Source organism: Taurulus bubalis (genome assembly GCF_910589615.1).
Source record: "Taurulus bubalis genome assembly, chromosome: 18".
NCBI lineage: Eukaryota > Metazoa > Chordata > Actinopteri > Perciformes > Cottidae > Taurulus > Taurulus bubalis.
The window spans coordinates 3395629-3412329 of record NC_136606.1 but is presented as its reverse complement, the minus strand read 5'-3'; the positions used below and the strand labels follow the sequence as shown (position 1 = coordinate 3412329).

Below are 16701 nucleotides of genomic sequence, written 5' to 3'. Positions count from 1 at the left end.
TTTCCTCTATCTCTTTATTTGGTTTATTTAGACGTTCCAAGCCTCAGGGCACCGAGATGAATTCTGATCATAGTAAAAGAGAAAACCTTTGACATACCTCCGTCACACTTCTGCTATACGTTCAAAAGGACGGGCACCCGTCTCACATCAGGGTCCTGGAAATATGTAGCTTCAAAATCAGAATACCTGTTTAATAAAGACGACTGAAATATCTTTGATGTTCCAAAAAGACGGACAACCAAAACCTTCCACTTGACACAGAATTTGCAGACGCGATCCCCTTTGACGTGAAGCCATGCACACAGGTCAGCTTTGAAACCATTTTTCTTTTTTTATATTGCCTTCTTGGAAGTCAAGTATAGGACAACAGAAACCAAGATGATGCATTGCCACTGGAGCAGAGTGCCAGCCACAGACACAGAGGCCAGGGCTGGATGACGCTCCTGTGGTCCTTGGTCACGCGTTTGAGCCCATCTGGAGGGTCCGGGGGGGGCGCTCCATTTCGGGGAGTTAAATGCATCAATCTGGTGCACGTAGAGAGCAACATAAAGAGGCTATATCTATGAAGAACATTGAGCCGTTAACCCTCTGGGGTCTGAGGTCATTTTCTCGATTTTACATCATTTCTTAAATTCACCTTTTTAAAGGCACTTGCATATGATACATAGTTATGTGTTGTGTATAAAAAATGGCAGAACAATCTCATCTCTCTATATAATGAGGCACCACTGTCCCCAGGCACAAGTGTAAAGTGATAATATGGCCCTAAAGCTGAAAAATTGAAGCTTGAAATTGTAAAAATGTACCTTTACTCATGTGGACGAACAGTTTTGGTGTTGGAAATTGGTTCACCAAAGGTCTTAGGTCCACAAAAGCAGTGGAATATACACAACAATGTTGTGCTCGTGTAAACAATCTAATTATGAACGCATGAGTTGTAAAGATATGAACGGAGATGACCCTGTCCCTCCCGGCAGGGAGCGGGCAATAAGTCCTCCGAGGCCGAGGTGACTGCTGCTGTGAAGGTCCATTATCAGCCATGACAGACAGAGCAAGAACAGCTGCACAATGATGTCACAATAATTAGTAAAAAAAAAAAAAAGCAGCGGAAAAGCATGGATATATGCGTTCACCATGAGCCAGAAAGATGGACATCATCACGACAATACGATCATGCTTAGAATGAGTCACGACCTCAAGATGGAGGCCCACCTGTCCCACACCATCACCCGACAAGTCTATTACCCCGGGAAGCAGTTGAGTCGATCATTTACTAAACATTAAGCCCTCAGACGCTCACCTTGCTCATCTCACTCGTCTTCCCTCCCAAGATGACTCCCAAGGGAGCACGCAAGTGTTCTCAGGAACCCTCCATCAACCGGCTGAAAACCCCCCATGTGCTTTATTTTGTATTTTTTATAACCTATAACCTCAATTTGCAGTTAATCCTTAAGTCATCGTTGATGTGACTCAATGCCATTTCATCAGCGTCTGCCAGCTGATCATGTTCTCCTCGTAAATCCACCTCCTCCTTTAATACTCGATTCACCGCATGTGCTCTTGCTCCGTCCTTTCTCAGCTAATGTGCGTAGAAAAGACCGGCTCCGGCTCATAGAGCGAGTACGATCCTCGGGGAAGCCAGTGGCCACCAAACGACAATTCACACAACAACCACCGCACATTAAACATCACAGCAGTGATGAAGCAACAAAAAACGCAATTTGAGTGTAATTATGAAAGCTCTCCGAGGAGAAGCCTCTCACTGGTGGAATAATTCCACGTTTGAGGGATTTGTAACAAATCATTCATAATTCCCAAACAACAGTTCTTACCTGCAAGGTGTGGCTGCATAATCCCACCAGGGTACATAATACATTTTGAAATATATATCTTTCAGGACAGACTCCCACACTATGATGCTCACATCAGTCGTGGCCTTTACTTATGCACTGTTTCAGTTATCTAATAATCGTTCCTTTTCCTGGATTTAGAGTGTAATAATGTCTCTTATTTAGTAAATACATATTGAGTTGATCTTTGTTACATTTCATTGAATATATCTGTTTAATTTCTCGATATTTTCTTTTCTTTTTGGTTTGCTTATCATCTCAACTAAGAGGGTGAAGTCGTCAGCATGTGTGCGCACATCCGTGGTTGAGTGTGCATCTCTGCGTCTGTCCACGGTTTATCTCGTTTTATATTTTGGGTGGCCGGTTATGATGCATGATGAAGGACCTCCTGTGGTTTTGGTGACTCACACTTTCATTAAAATGTCTTTCATTGCCGTTGACTGCCGACTCCTCACTCACCTTCCTGTTTGATGGTTTGTATTACTTACTTTTAATGTTTTTTATTACTTATTTTGAATGTGCTGTACTGTAGCTTTGTATTGTTCTGCCCTTCTCCCCCCATATAATGTTATATTGTGTCTTTTATCCTGTACTGTTTGCTCTTGTTTTAAGGTCTGTCAAGGGACTACAGATGTGAATTAGCTGTAGCTAAAATCTGGTACAGTGCATCATATGGTGACATTTATGTTTTAACTGTATGTGGTCCCTTTTAAATAAAGACATATATATATATTGTTCTCAATATGCAGTCCTGCATCTTTCATATTATAAGTTTTGTATCTTTAAATGCAAACGAGTGCGGTTTCGCTCTTGCAAAATGGAGACGAGCGTCGACCCCATCGGTGTGCTGAACGTCTAATCTTTGGCTCAGCAAAAGAACAAAATATTTAAAAGATTATTCCCTAAACCGTGTCGATTCTTTAAAAAAAACTAAAATGGATGTGTTTGTAGAATCGCTGGAACAAAATGCTCCAGCGGGCCTCTTGCTGTGCGGGGATGCTCACAGCCTTCCTACCGTGCTACACAAACACGGCTAAGCTAGGAATCCTCCGTGATAAGACGGCTAAAGTGAATTCAAAGGATTGTAAGTCCATTTCACGGCTTGGATGTGAATGCCATGTTGCAGTCGGCATTACAGGGATGTGGATTGTAGACACACTCACTGGATACCCAAACACTGAACTACATCATGCATTTAACGCCTGAACAACACAGATGCCTCTGCTAATAGAACTGGGAATCCACAAGTATATCACAAACAAGGACTGAGGACAACACATTTTGCACTATTTTCCGCTGCTGTAAGGAGGCCAAAACACGACAGTGTGTCTTTGTGAAAGCATGTGTCGGTGTGTGTGTGTGGTGGTGCACTCTTGTTGTTAATTAACACCATCTCTGTCTTTTCTCCTCTCTGCAGGGAGAAGCAGGCAGCACAGTTGATGCTTTTTAGGCAGGTTTGCTTGTTACAGTAATGTGGGACTGAGCTGGCAGGCTGGAGGACATTGCTAGAAGCGTGGAAACACTACGCTGCTGCTCTGATGGAAGGAAACAACGGGCAAGAGATGAAAGAAAAAGTGGGCAGAAATAATACAATTAAAAAGACTATAATTTAGCAGTAAACACCACACATGCCAACTAACTGAATAACTTTAATTAGTTATAGTTTGCAGATACAAAAAAAGGTAAAGTCCTGGAATTCAGAGTGTGCAGGTGTTGCAAGCTGGTAGTTTAAACACTCTTATAGTCGTTTGAAGACCTGCAGAAAGGCCATTTCAAAACCTTGCAGTATTGCCAGCAAATGTCCTGAAAAGCCACGTTTTCTGTTTGGCCCCTTGATCCGACAACTGCAGAGACCTCGCTGGAGTTCTTGAGCCTGAGCTGTGGCTCTTAAAGAGACAGTGTACAGCATTTAGTGTGATGTATTGGCAGAAATGGAATATGATGGCAGTGGTTCTCAAACCTTTTTTGTCACGGCAAGAAAAATGTTCGTGCCTCAACAAAGTTGTAACAAAATGGTGTATGCTGCATTTTTATTGAAATGCCTTGTTGTGACTCCTCCATCCGTGCTTTTTCAAATAATAGAATAAAGAAATTTGAAAACTGGATGCTCCATCAGACAAAAACTAATTAATTGTGCAATCACTTTCTTAGAACAATGCAAATAAAGTTAAAATAACTCATATTTGGCAAATAAATAGCTTATTGTGGCTGTAATTAACCTGTTTTGCACTGAATATAATTTTAAGATAACAACTAAAAGTAGAATTTCTTCAAAATATAAAATAAAAAGTGTATTAGTCACCTTGGAATGAGTTATTTATATCTACATATCCTCTTCACGGAGACCGCTGTAGTTCTCCTGCAGGCTCGCCGCTAGACGCTGCAACATTTCACACACTGGCCCTTTAATAAGTTACGGTAGAAATAGTCGGTATCGAGAGCTGAGACGCCAAAGCGAGTGGAATTGACTCCCTATTGAAGTTCTGATCAAAAGCTTTGGGAGAATTCTGCACCATGTGGCGCCGTGCCGCTGCTCCTTCAGGAAAGGAAGCAACACAATACAATAACGAGGACGAGACTCGTACAAAATAAGTATCATTTTCTCTGTGCCAGAAAGGAAAGGAAGTATTCTAATTTTGGCAACGATTCTTAAAGTCAGACAAAACACGACTGAAATAGCTGTTTTCCAGTTTTGCTTTCTCAAAACTTGGATCAAAGACGACGTTCGACTCTTCAGGTGTAGCCTTGACGTTAGCTAATAAAGAGGCTGCGGAAAAATCTGCTTCCCTTTCTCTAAGCTCTGCATCAGAGGCCTTCTCTCCATTCCTTCCCTGGGAATTAAAACACTGAACAACGTCAGTATATTATGACAGCTCCATTCCATCAAAGGACTCGTCGTCGCACCGCTTTCCGCTGCTTTAAAAGCGATGGCAAAATGGGAGTTTGTGCGAGGACATCCCAGCCAGATTAGGCGGCGCTAACGCTCGCTGCAGAACTGGGCCATCTCGAAATAAGAGGACGCATGCACCTTGCTGCTTCCTCTAATGTCACCGCCGCTTTGCAAAAGCTGATTGTCTCCGACGCTGAACGAACACGGCGCGCCATAAAAGAGCGCGCGGGCTAATTTGCCACGTCTCATTGGTGAGAAAAAGATCAACTGCAGAAGTCCATTAACAAACAGCATTCACTTCATTACTCATGTTGTGTCACAGGAGCTATGAAAAGTCAATAAGGGAGTGGGACTCCTGGCTAATCATCTCCAAAGTGACTGCTTTACAAACGCATTAGAGATGAGGTGGAGAGGAGGTTGTGCATCATTCGGAAACAAGGTAATTCCAACACACACCCACTGACACAACAAACATCACGAGGCTTCACTCTTATCTAAATGACATTCACAAGTCCCCCCGTTTTAAAGGCGGCCCCGCGATCGGTCGGCTTGCTTTACAGATGGCTCCCCCTTCACCGCGTTTAACGAACACCAACCAGACAAGAGGCGAACACGAGGAACGCGGCCGTTAAAAAAGGCAAAGCAGCTGCTTCCCCCACGGGGCCGGCTTCACCTTGGTGGTGCGAGAATGATGTTGGATTCAGACGGAATAGTAGAAGAAGAAGAAGAAAAACATGCATAATGTGAGATACCAGCGGTGTGCAATTACCGAAGTAGGGAGCCTCGTAGCGATGGCCTTCAGAACATGATGCGACTACTGATGCAGAGGGTGAAGGGGTTTATGCAGAAATCTATCACGTAGTTATTGTGTGTTGCTTTCTTCTGGCTATGGAAACACTGCACTCTCAAGTTAATGACTGAGAACAAGAAACAAGCAATCAGACAGTTCGCAAACAAGCCAGATGAATATATGGAAATGATCCCGATGACCTCCATGCACCGAGGTACATATATTTAATTATGGAGATGATCCCACTGGTGTTCTGTGGTCAGTAAATCACCTAAATGCCCCGTGACTCTAAACACACAGCTCTCTGTTTGGGGCCAGCTGGCAGCGGCATCAAAGCACTTACACCAAGCAGCCTTACATCATTATAATCAGCTTGCTGAGACAAATCAGAGGCTACTTCATGACCCAGTGTGGGGCCTTGCATTCCCAATGGATTTACCAGTATAGCAGGGAACCTTCAGCCATATAAGCGTATTGTATATTTTTATGTCTTACATTCAAAGTATTGCTAGATGTGCCCCTTTAAAAACTGTATGATTGTTTCTTTCTTTCTCTGATTTCAATTAAATCATATGTTTGTATACTCAGATCTCAGCATGTAACTTAATGAGTACAATATGATCAAACTACCAAAATAAAACCCAGGTTTTGTGACCACAGTGAACCACTGTGAGGACCAGCTGAAGAGCTGAAGAGCACCTAATAATAGCGTAATAATAATAAAAGTTAATGCTGTTGGCGAAGACACGAGGAAGCAATTTTTCCTGGTAAAAATAGCCAATATATGATCATTAAGGTCTCCAGGAGAATTGAGTGATAGGTGGAGACAGCCGGGGGAAGGGAGAAAATAAAACTGGGCTAAATTAGGTTTAAAAAAAAAGGATTCAATTTCAGTCCCCAACCAACCATTACTGCAAATCCTACAGACAGCCGAGAGCACGCAGGTTGGTCTGCTAAAAACGACACACTAACGAAGTCGAAATAATCAGCTGATGGATCACTCCCCCTTTCTCTCCTATAAAACCCACCTATTTTTAGACCCTTTCCTCGGAAATTGCACACCCAAACTAAAAAGGGTGTATCTCTGCAACCACTAGGGCTGTTTGAATACGTTTGGTTATAATAAAAGGTACACATGTGAGATTCTGTTCAGATGTGTAAATATCCGTCTATATGTTACTGGTTAAGAGTAAATGAAGATGACACACAGAAAAAATGAAAAGGTTTCAGGTCCGCCTAGAAAAAAATCACTTTCAGGATGATTATTTCTTTGAAATGATGCAGCTGTAAGGTCCAACTCTAACCCAAATCATAGCTCAATATGTGAACATTCTCTAACCCAAATCATAGCTCAATATGTGAACATTCTCTAACCCAAATCATAACTCAATATGTGAACATTCTCTAACCCAAATCATAGCTCAATATGTGAACATTCTCTAACCCAAATCATAGCTCAATATGTGAACATTCTCTAACCCAAATCATAACTCAATATGTGAACATTCTCTAACCCAAATCATAGCTCAATATGTGAACATTCTCTAACCCAAATCATAACTCAATATGTGGACATTCTCTAACACAAATCATAGCTCAATATGTGAACATTCTCTAACCCAAATCAAAACACAATATGTGAACATTCTCTAACCCAAATCATAGATCAATATGTGAACATTCTCTAACCCAAATCATAACTCACTATGTGAACATTCTCTAACCCAAATCATAACTCACTATGTGAACATTCTCTAACCCAAATCATAACTCACTATGTGAACATTCTCTAACCCAAATCAAAACACAATATGTGAACATTCTCTAACCCAAATCATAGATCAATATGTGAACATTCTCTAACCCAAATCATAACTCACTATGTGAACATTCTCTAACCCAAATCATAACTCACTATGTGAACATTCTCTAACCCAAATCATAACTCACTATGTGAACATTCTCTAACCCAAATCATAACTCAATATGTGAACATTCTCTCTGCAAAGGTTGACTTTGATAAAGTGAAGCAGAACTAAGTTAGAGAGGGTTTAGAACAGAGAACATTCTGGCGAGGTATCCAAAATTTGCATTGGGGCACATTTGCGCAAATTTGAATTTTCTCATGTACCAAACCATATATTTCACTTGTATATTACTTATGGTGTTCAATACATCCAAATACAGCAGTTTGGGGCTTTTTTCATAAAACAAGCTATGATTTACAGTTTTATAAAACAATCACTCAGTCTTCACTCAGATGGGTTTTTAAAATGAAGGATTCACTAAAAATACCTCCAGATCAAGGGTTGAGCTGTCAACAGCACACAAAGGGAGGAGATGAAAGAGCGGACTGCTTTCTAATGACAAGTCTTGTTTCACGGCGTGTGGATAATCACAAAGCACTGACTCTCTTCTCTTTGAGCGTCTAATAAAACAGCTTCAGGTTAAAAGGGAATATCTCCAGTAAAAACACACAATTCACGATAATGATCTTCATACAATTCAACCGCTAATAGAAATATATGCTCCGAATGCCCCGTTCCCAGCTTTTTTCTGAGAACACGACAGATGCTACCTTCCAGATGTGTACAATACCGCCACGGTTGATTTGTTTGCAACTTTTTGTGCGTCGCGGATTGGGCCGGCGATGATTCGGCCACGTGAGAGGCGTCTCTTCCTGGAACGCACATGTGGCCCCGGGGCTAAAAACACAGCCTGAAATCAGACCGTCAGCCGGCTCATCGTCTCACCCTGTGACTAATTCAACAAATATGGGGTTTTCAGCTTCCTAATCACAGTCCATAGCAGAGGGGACGGCTTTGCAATTTTAGGATATGAGATCTAACAGCTGTGCCGCTTCCAAGAGCCATCGGAGAGGCTGTGATTGGAGGAGACAGCCACGTCGAGACGAACCCCGCCTCATTAACTCGTCAGCTGTGCTGATCCCTCACATCTCGTCTATTGGATGATGCTGAGGCTGCGTGTTTTACCTTGATGGAAAATAAAGTGATTTTATCTCATTGGCTCCCTGTGGTGCTGTCAATGCTCGCCGTTAAATAACAAAAAAAAACAAGCGCTTGAAATTGGCTGTGATGAATTGTAACAAAAGCAGCATCAACACACTGTCATTGATCACTGAACAAAAAAATGAGGACCGTGGTTGCAGGTAATTGGGTGGTTATTGAAGCATATGGAATAAATCGTTTGGCATAATGTCCGACAGCAAGGACACAAACAAAGACAGAGGAGGGACAAATGGTGTAAAAGAAGACAAATAACTATTTTTTGTTATTTGTTATGAAGCCAATAAAGGATAAGTCTCTGAATGAGACTTCTCCCAACCAGAAACATCATTAAGAAAAACAGACTGGATCAAGTTATAGCTATTTTTAATGTTGTCGACACACACAGTGGACGCACATTAACGCTGAGCAGGCGATTGTATTGCAGCGTGTTTTGCTCCTTCAATACTGGACCAATTAAAAAAAATTAAATTCTCCCCATTAAGTCACTTAGACACAAAAACATGGGAAAATGTGTTCTGGTTAAAACAAAAAAATGGTTTCCATTAAGCTAATTTTAGAAGAGAAATACATTGCAAAAAAAAGTCCCATGAAGAACAAGTATGTTCAATATCGCTTCTCTCGCCTTTTCTAGCCAACAGATGTGAACTTATGTCTCTTGTTCCCATCGAAGCGTGAATAAGAATATTTTAAAGCAATATTTTGATGCATGTGTTCAAATCCGATTCCAATTCAATAAACTGTGCACAGACCTTTGCACATGAAGGGGTCACTTACTGCTTATCCACTTGGCGTTGGGGTCGTGAACCTTGAAGTCTTTTCTGAAGAGGTCTGCAACCGTCACCTTCCTCTTGAGGGCCAGCTGGTCGTCTTCACCTGCAAAGGAAGGAACTCCGGGTTAACGCTCATGAGAAGAGAACTGAGCATCTCCAGGTTACAGAAATAAGGTCTTCTTGACACTTTTTTTTTTTCTGCAGACTTTAAGAATAAAAACCGTAGCGGAGACAGATAAATACAGATGTGAAATAACAAAGCGCTGTAATCAAGACGAGTGCTGCTTCTGATCACCGGGCCAGACGAGCATATGTAAAGCAGATGCCTCCCGCAATCCATTGCAGCTTAATTTCATCCATCAATGCTCATCATATCCTCTGCTGCGACATAATGTGACTCATTTCACCTCCAGATACGTGGAGGGAGGATAGAGAAAGACAAAGACAATATACCAGGAGCTGCTTTGGATCCTACAAGAGCATTCTAAGCCTGAAGTTTCAGGGTATAACATCTAAAAGTCTAAAACTCTGCCTCCTGCACAGCTACATATTGACATGGCGGTTGACGGACACATTGGTTGGTAAGAGGATCAAAGCTGTGATGTATTAGCTGATGATGTTTAATACCCCTGCTAAACCCGCCTGCGTCTCTGCTGCAGCTGTCAGTCTATGTGTGAGGTAACATGTATTTTGGCTGCAGCCAACAATCAGAAATGTTTGTTCTTTTGTGATATTGAAGATGTAATGAAGCAGAAACCAAAGATGGGATCGGTATCGCTTGATACTGGTGTTAATACTGGCCTTGTGACTCTTTAAACGTTAGCTAGCCAAGTTCTAGCCTTTTTCTTTTCTAGAAGTGGGTTTAAAAAGGATCAAATGCAGGTATAGTTTGACTGGAGAAGTGTTTATAATACTTGGTACTGGGTTATTTCAGTTGATAGTCCTGCCCTATCATCTGGTATCACAATGCAACCACTGTTACTGCAATCAGTATCAACAATACATTCATCAATCAGTCTGCATACAAAAAAAAACAATTGTTTAATGAAAATGTGAAAAGAACAGAAAGAAAAAAGTGCAAAGTTATAGTCAAAATGCATCAAATGATAAGCTTTAAGTGATACAATCAATTACTGGAAGAGGTAAAAACTCAATATGAGTTTTCCTTTTCTTTTTGTGATAATTTCACAACCAGGAACAAAGATTTTGGGAGAGTTATGGACCATACAGAGGTTGAACAATGAGCAGGAATAAAAGGGTTTCTTCAGTAACTTTCCTCTTTCCAGCGCTGAAAAGCCAGGTGCACCATTAAGTGACACTTTCCACTTTGTCTCTTGAAACCCGAAATAATGAAAATGCTTTTAGGTGCATTGACGGTCCATAAGGTGGGAGTTTTTTTTTTGATTGTTCAGTGAGAGCGAAACTTCTGCAACCGAACAATCAAAAGAGCATACGGCCGTTTTGCAATTTTTAAACCGACAATGAAATATAAGTGCGTACACTTTACGTCGTGGCAGATAATATGTAACACTCTAGATCTCAGACTAGTAAAAGCTTTAATAATTAAAAATATTTGACTTTACTTAATCAAAGTCAATTGCTATTTTATTTTTATTTTAGATTTTAGATAGATATTTTAGTAGAAGAAAAAGCATCAATGCATTTGAAAGAGCAGTCATTTCTATTAAAATAATGTTAATTTTCTATTTTTTTCCTGTGTTCTATCATCAACCAATAAACCAGTAACACATACACTGCTATATGAACCTCTTAACTAATCTCATAGGTGTTTTCTCTATATTATATCTTTTGAATGAATTCAAATAGCCCTTATGGTTGAGGAGATATTCTGTATTTAGTATGGGAATGAAAACCATTCGCAGTTTTTGAGAAAAAAAAAGGCTCATGTTAATGAGGTTAATAAACAAGGTGGAAAAGATTAAATGAATCACACTGCTAAACCGTGGTGTGTCTGTCATATTGAGCTGATGGAGGTGTCATTAGTCTTGCAGGTATTTGGTCACAACCCAAAGTGGTGGTCGCCATACCTCAAGAAACGATTGGTCGTGATGCAACGGTTTGTATGATACCTCACAAAAAGATAAAATCTAATTTTTTGGTGCGTTTACCGACACATGTGCAGCAACATGACCTATCGGCCAATGTACACATACACTTAAAGTACACTTATTTATAGTACTGTTATCTGTTTGTCTGTGCAGTTCATTTTATATTTTATATCTCTTGTAAGCGTAATATGTTTCTATTTTTTACTGTGTTGATTGTTGTTGTTTGTCTAATGTATGCACCACCACCACCCGCCAAGACAAATTCCTCATTTGTGCATCATAACGGGAAAATAAATGGTTCTGATTCTGAAGTGGGGTTTAGGCAACAAACCTGCTTAGTTATTGTTAAGAAAAAATCTTGGTTTGGGTTGAAATAATTACAGAAGTGGCGCTAATTCAGTACGGAAGTTACGCGACAAATTCTGGTTTTTCACAGGACATGAACAGCGATCTCCTGGGTGAAAGTCTTTGCATGCCCAACATGTTTAATGTGCATAGAACACTACTTCCTCTCTTTTGCAGACTTTGCTCCTCTTCATATGTCACCTTTATACGCTCACGATTACTTGGATTCCACGAGTTGATTATGTAGGTTCAATGCTAAGTGCACTATTATTCTTACGTTAGCTACAAAACGTGCAGCGCGTGCAACAAATGCACAAGTTTAACGGAGCGCTTTCTGTGAGGCTTAAAAGGAGAAGCATTATCCAACACGGCATATCATACTCACATTTACAAACCACTCTGACCTGAAGTCACAGTGATTGATCAGAGTGGGGCTCAATATGAATTACGCTCATGGACGGAGGGAGAAGAAATACCGAGTCATTAATGGAGAGGTTTTCTAGCTGCTACGGCGCCACTCAACCAAAACATAAGAGCTGCACATGTTTCTTTAGCGAAGCTCAACTGTGACCACTTCCTCTTAATTTTAAGCCGACACGTGCTTTGATCCTGCGTGTCGCAGCCGTCGGAGAAACCGTCTTTAAAGAGCGGACGGATGGAAGAGGGGGAGGCTCAGACGGAGTCTGGCAACGTGGAAATGACACTAAACATCTTCCCCTTGTCATGTTAACATCGTCACGTGACGCACAAAGAGAACGGTGTCAACCTTTGGATCAATGTGAGAGCTCAAAAACTGGACGCAATCACACGAGTCTGAGATATAACATCAGTAATATTCACACTTCAATGACTCCCAACGTCTCCAGAGGATCTGAAATATCAATCACAGATCACGGAGAATAAGTTCTCTGATCCACACTATCTTGAAAACTTTATATGCTTTTTCATCTTCGGGCATTTAGCTGAGATACATTTGAACAGCGAGTCTACGGATGGAAGTAAGAATTCTTTAACGGCGCTGGATATCAAAGTCAAAGCATTTCTGTTGCCTGGCGGTGACGGGGGAGCTGGCGGCCAACAGAGTCAACAGTGTGTATCTTTCCATTTAACTATTTAAAACTAACTTGAATACAACATACGGCTTCATGAAAAGGTTTAAAAGTCACACAACAACTGAAAACTCTCATTAAAAACACAAACTGAAGCTAAAATGGAATAAATCAGAGTCAAATTAATAGAAATGATCGTGCAAGAGGTAAAACTTTACGGTGTAAATCAAACTTTTCTCCCATCCTATACGTTTATCCAGAGAATTAAACACTATTGGAGTCATTTGTTTTATTTCCAACGGTACTAAGTCGTAATTATCTCGATTGGTAATTATCCATCATGGCCCCTTAGATTTATCTTGTGACTTCATGCCCAGGTCGGGAAACACAGAGCACAATGGATTACTGCACTAGAAACAGGGCTTGGTTTGGCTCACATAAAGAAATGGCAGCTTTTTTAATACATGATGCTCTGGAAATACTATTTCTCTGCATCTTTTCCTTTTAAAACGAGCCTCCAGCGGTGACGTTTAGCCAGTGCAGGTTCACGTGAGATCAGAGCTGTCAGAGAAAATATCTTCTCCTCAACTAGTTCATCTTCTTTGTCACCAATCAAAGCGTTTTTTAAAATTGCACGAACGCAACAATGACTTGCATCATTCTCCCGAACATATGCGTCAGCGCGTCGCACGTTGCGCCCGACAGACGGACGGGCGGCGGTCGAGTCTCTAGTTTCATCACGAGGGACGAAAAAAAACACCTTTTGAAGGCATCTGCTACCATAACACTGGAGTGTTGAGCGTTGATTATCAGAGCCACCAGACTGTGACTATAGACTGCAAGGGAACATAATAGTGCACATAAGTTGCAGCCTCGCGTCAGATGGCGAGGCTTAGAGGGATGAATTGTGATTTTAAAAATTATTTTCAATCAGTTATGATAGCCAGATGAGGAAGTCAAATTATACACGTGATAATTTACATAAAAAATGATATCTTTATATATATATATATATATATATATATATATATATATATATATATATATATATATATATATATATAGCACAATCCCTTGAAGGCAAATCCCCTTTCTGTACTTAAGTACGTCTTTATCTCTCCCTCACAGAGCGCTGTGATCAGAGGCAGAAACTTTGAATTAGTCGTACAAAAGCCACCCGCCGACCCCAGCGGGGTCAGCTCACATGAGCCGTTTATATGCTAATGTCCCGCGGCCTCGTCGCCATACAATGGAGGTTTGATGGAACATTGAACCCGACCGCTTGGAAAGATAATTTGAGTGACAGTCAAATACAGTAAGTCAGCAGTGTTGGCTACAGAAGAGAAGCTAATCCTTTTCTAATCGTATTATGCTTTTGCAAAGTGTGTCATTCTAAAAAATTAGATATTCGTCACCTGAAAAGTGACCTTTGAACTGGAGGCCTGTACAGAGTTAAAGGTATTGGACTAATATTCACAAGGTGAACAGAAACACGACTGCAACTGAAAGCTAGTGTTGCTAACACGTTCACTATATCAGCTTCATGAGGTGAGAACATGTCAGTAATGTGAAAGACGTAACTTAGAGGAAAAAAGATAATAAAGTCTGCTTTAGGGGCGTGGCTTCCTTGTGATTGACAGGTTTGTTACCACGACGTTGTCCTTGATTTTTGCCTTCGAACGTTTAAACCTTTCACCGTGTTTTCAGTTTCTGGAAGTTAACTGAAACTATTTAGATTTAAAATCTAATCGAAGTTAGTATACTTTTACCGTAATTACCGTAAAAAAATGTTTTTCTTTTATTTGCATTTATTTGTAGATCTTTGTCTACACGGCTCTGTAAGTTGGTACAAAAGCAATGTGATGCCACAGAGTCAGAGCATGCAGATGATCAGAAACCTGTATTATGTTAGAATCTTTATACATAACATAAATAACTCCTGCAGGAAATAACCTTTTGAAAACCAAACCCCTTTTTCCAAAAATGAAAAGGTGGTCATACCCATACTAAAACGGTGTTAAGTCCTTAACCACAAGCTATTTGAATAATGTAAAGTGATATGATACAGTGACCCTTGTGAGATCACGTGTATATGTGTAAAAACATTAATAAATGAAATAAGGTTGGGAAAGTTCGGGTGCTTTGATTTTGGCGGATTCAGTAGGTCACACGCTAATTGCGTGTAGCATCAAGCTAACGCTACAAAAATGGATATTTTCCATAACTTGGGGAGCTCTCTCTGAGTCCTTTTCGAGACATCTTCTTCATACTTAAGTGTTATGCTTAAAAAACTATATTACATATATCAAATATGATCCAAACACGGCTAAGAATAAAAACCGGGCCATCGCTAAAAGCCACGGCAGGAGGAGCCGTGAGGGGATCGAACGTATAGCATCGGCTCCACGCAACAGGAATTCATTAACCGGTTATCTCGCTGGATGTCACTCTGTCAGGCGGCCCGACATCCCTCAGTCTGAGAAATACCCAGAAGCCAACTGGGGACGCGTGACCCGCTTGTATTGATGTGGAGAACGGACCAACCTCTTAGCAATGTGGGGCTATCAGTTACAGCAGACTCAGGTTGTCAAGGAGGGAAAAAGAGAAGCAAAACTCTGTGTGTGCGTGCGTGCATGCATGCATGCGTGTGTGTGTGTGTGTGTGTGTGTGTGTGTGAGAACAAAGCGGGTGTCAGGAGCAGTTAGAAGCTGGCAGTGGAGCGTCCATCAAGAGACGCTCTTAACTGAGTGGAAACAACACGCGATCCCATAACTCCTCACATGAGCCGCTGCAGTTCACCGCTTTGAGGCGCCGTCGTTCCCAAAATGTTTCACACTCGATGCGTCAAACTACAGAGGAATAAGACGCTCTGAATAACTGCGGGATTTAATGTCAGGAAGAATTTACCGTACACTCCTGGGCCCGTTTTGCACCGCAAACTAAAAATGCTCCCCAAGGCAGGTCTGTAATTAAACACCTAACACCCTATTAGCATAAAAAACAGCGGATTTGAAAGGCTTTACCAAATCAAGATTAATATGTCTTCATCATGGTACATTTAATAATAATAGTAATAATGCATTTTATTTGAAACGCACTTTTCATTCAAAAGAATCTCAGAGTGCCACAGAGCCAATTTATAGTAAAACAAATAAAAACATAGTTTAAACAAACTATAATACAAACATAAATAGCTGACAAAGTCAAAAACACCGTCCTGAATAAAAAGGTCTTAAACACAACTGCTTTGTTTAAATGTTTGTTGAAGAGCAAATTCTCCTTAATCCAACAGATAAGTGTCCAACCAGTATTTGTTTTGAGGTCTTCTTCTCACGATCACTATTATGGTCAAAATCATCCCATTAAGTAGGAATCAATATTTTGACTACATGGTTTAGGATATTAAATCACCACCATTGAGATGTTGTTCAAAAAACGACTCCTCTGTGATTCCTGAGCAGCTAATCCCAGACGCGTGAGCTAGCTGTGCTACTAGAACAGCCTCCGCTTCTTGGAAGGATTTCCAACCAGATTGTGGAACTTGGCGTCGAGGATTTTCTCCCTTTCAGCCTCAAGAGCATTAGTGAGCGATAAAGCCTCGCTCGCAGTCAGCGTTTCACTTCATCCCACAGGTTTAGGACGGGGTTGAGGTCTTCTTTTTTGTGGACTTGACTTCATGCACTAGATAAACTGTTGCCGCAAAGTCTGGAGCTCACTAAAGCACCACAGACCAAAACCAGGAAACAGCCCCAGGCCGACACGCATTTTCTATGGGTACTTTATATTACATCAATTAGCTTTTAATTCAGAAAGTGCTCGAAAAATCTCCTTACAACAGTCTATAAAATAAAAACATGCATTATTTTGCCACCTCAGCACATAAACATTACAGTAAGTTTGCTGCAGTTT

General features: G+C 40.8%; 1 protein-coding gene across 1 annotated transcript in view; it reads right to left on the bottom strand.

The window, feature by feature from the left end:
- The window catches only part of LOC306750719 (A-type potassium channel modulatory protein DPP6-like), a gene marked incomplete at both ends in the record, with an annotated part of 137305 nt that overhangs the window by 36906 nt on the left and 83698 nt on the right, over positions 1–16701 (bottom strand). Inside the window, one exon of the mRNA XM_079234190.1 lies at positions 9334–9432. Coding sequence (XP_079090316.1) covers positions 9334–9432 — 99 coding nt within the window. The remainder of the gene's footprint in view (positions 1–9333; positions 9433–16701) is intronic.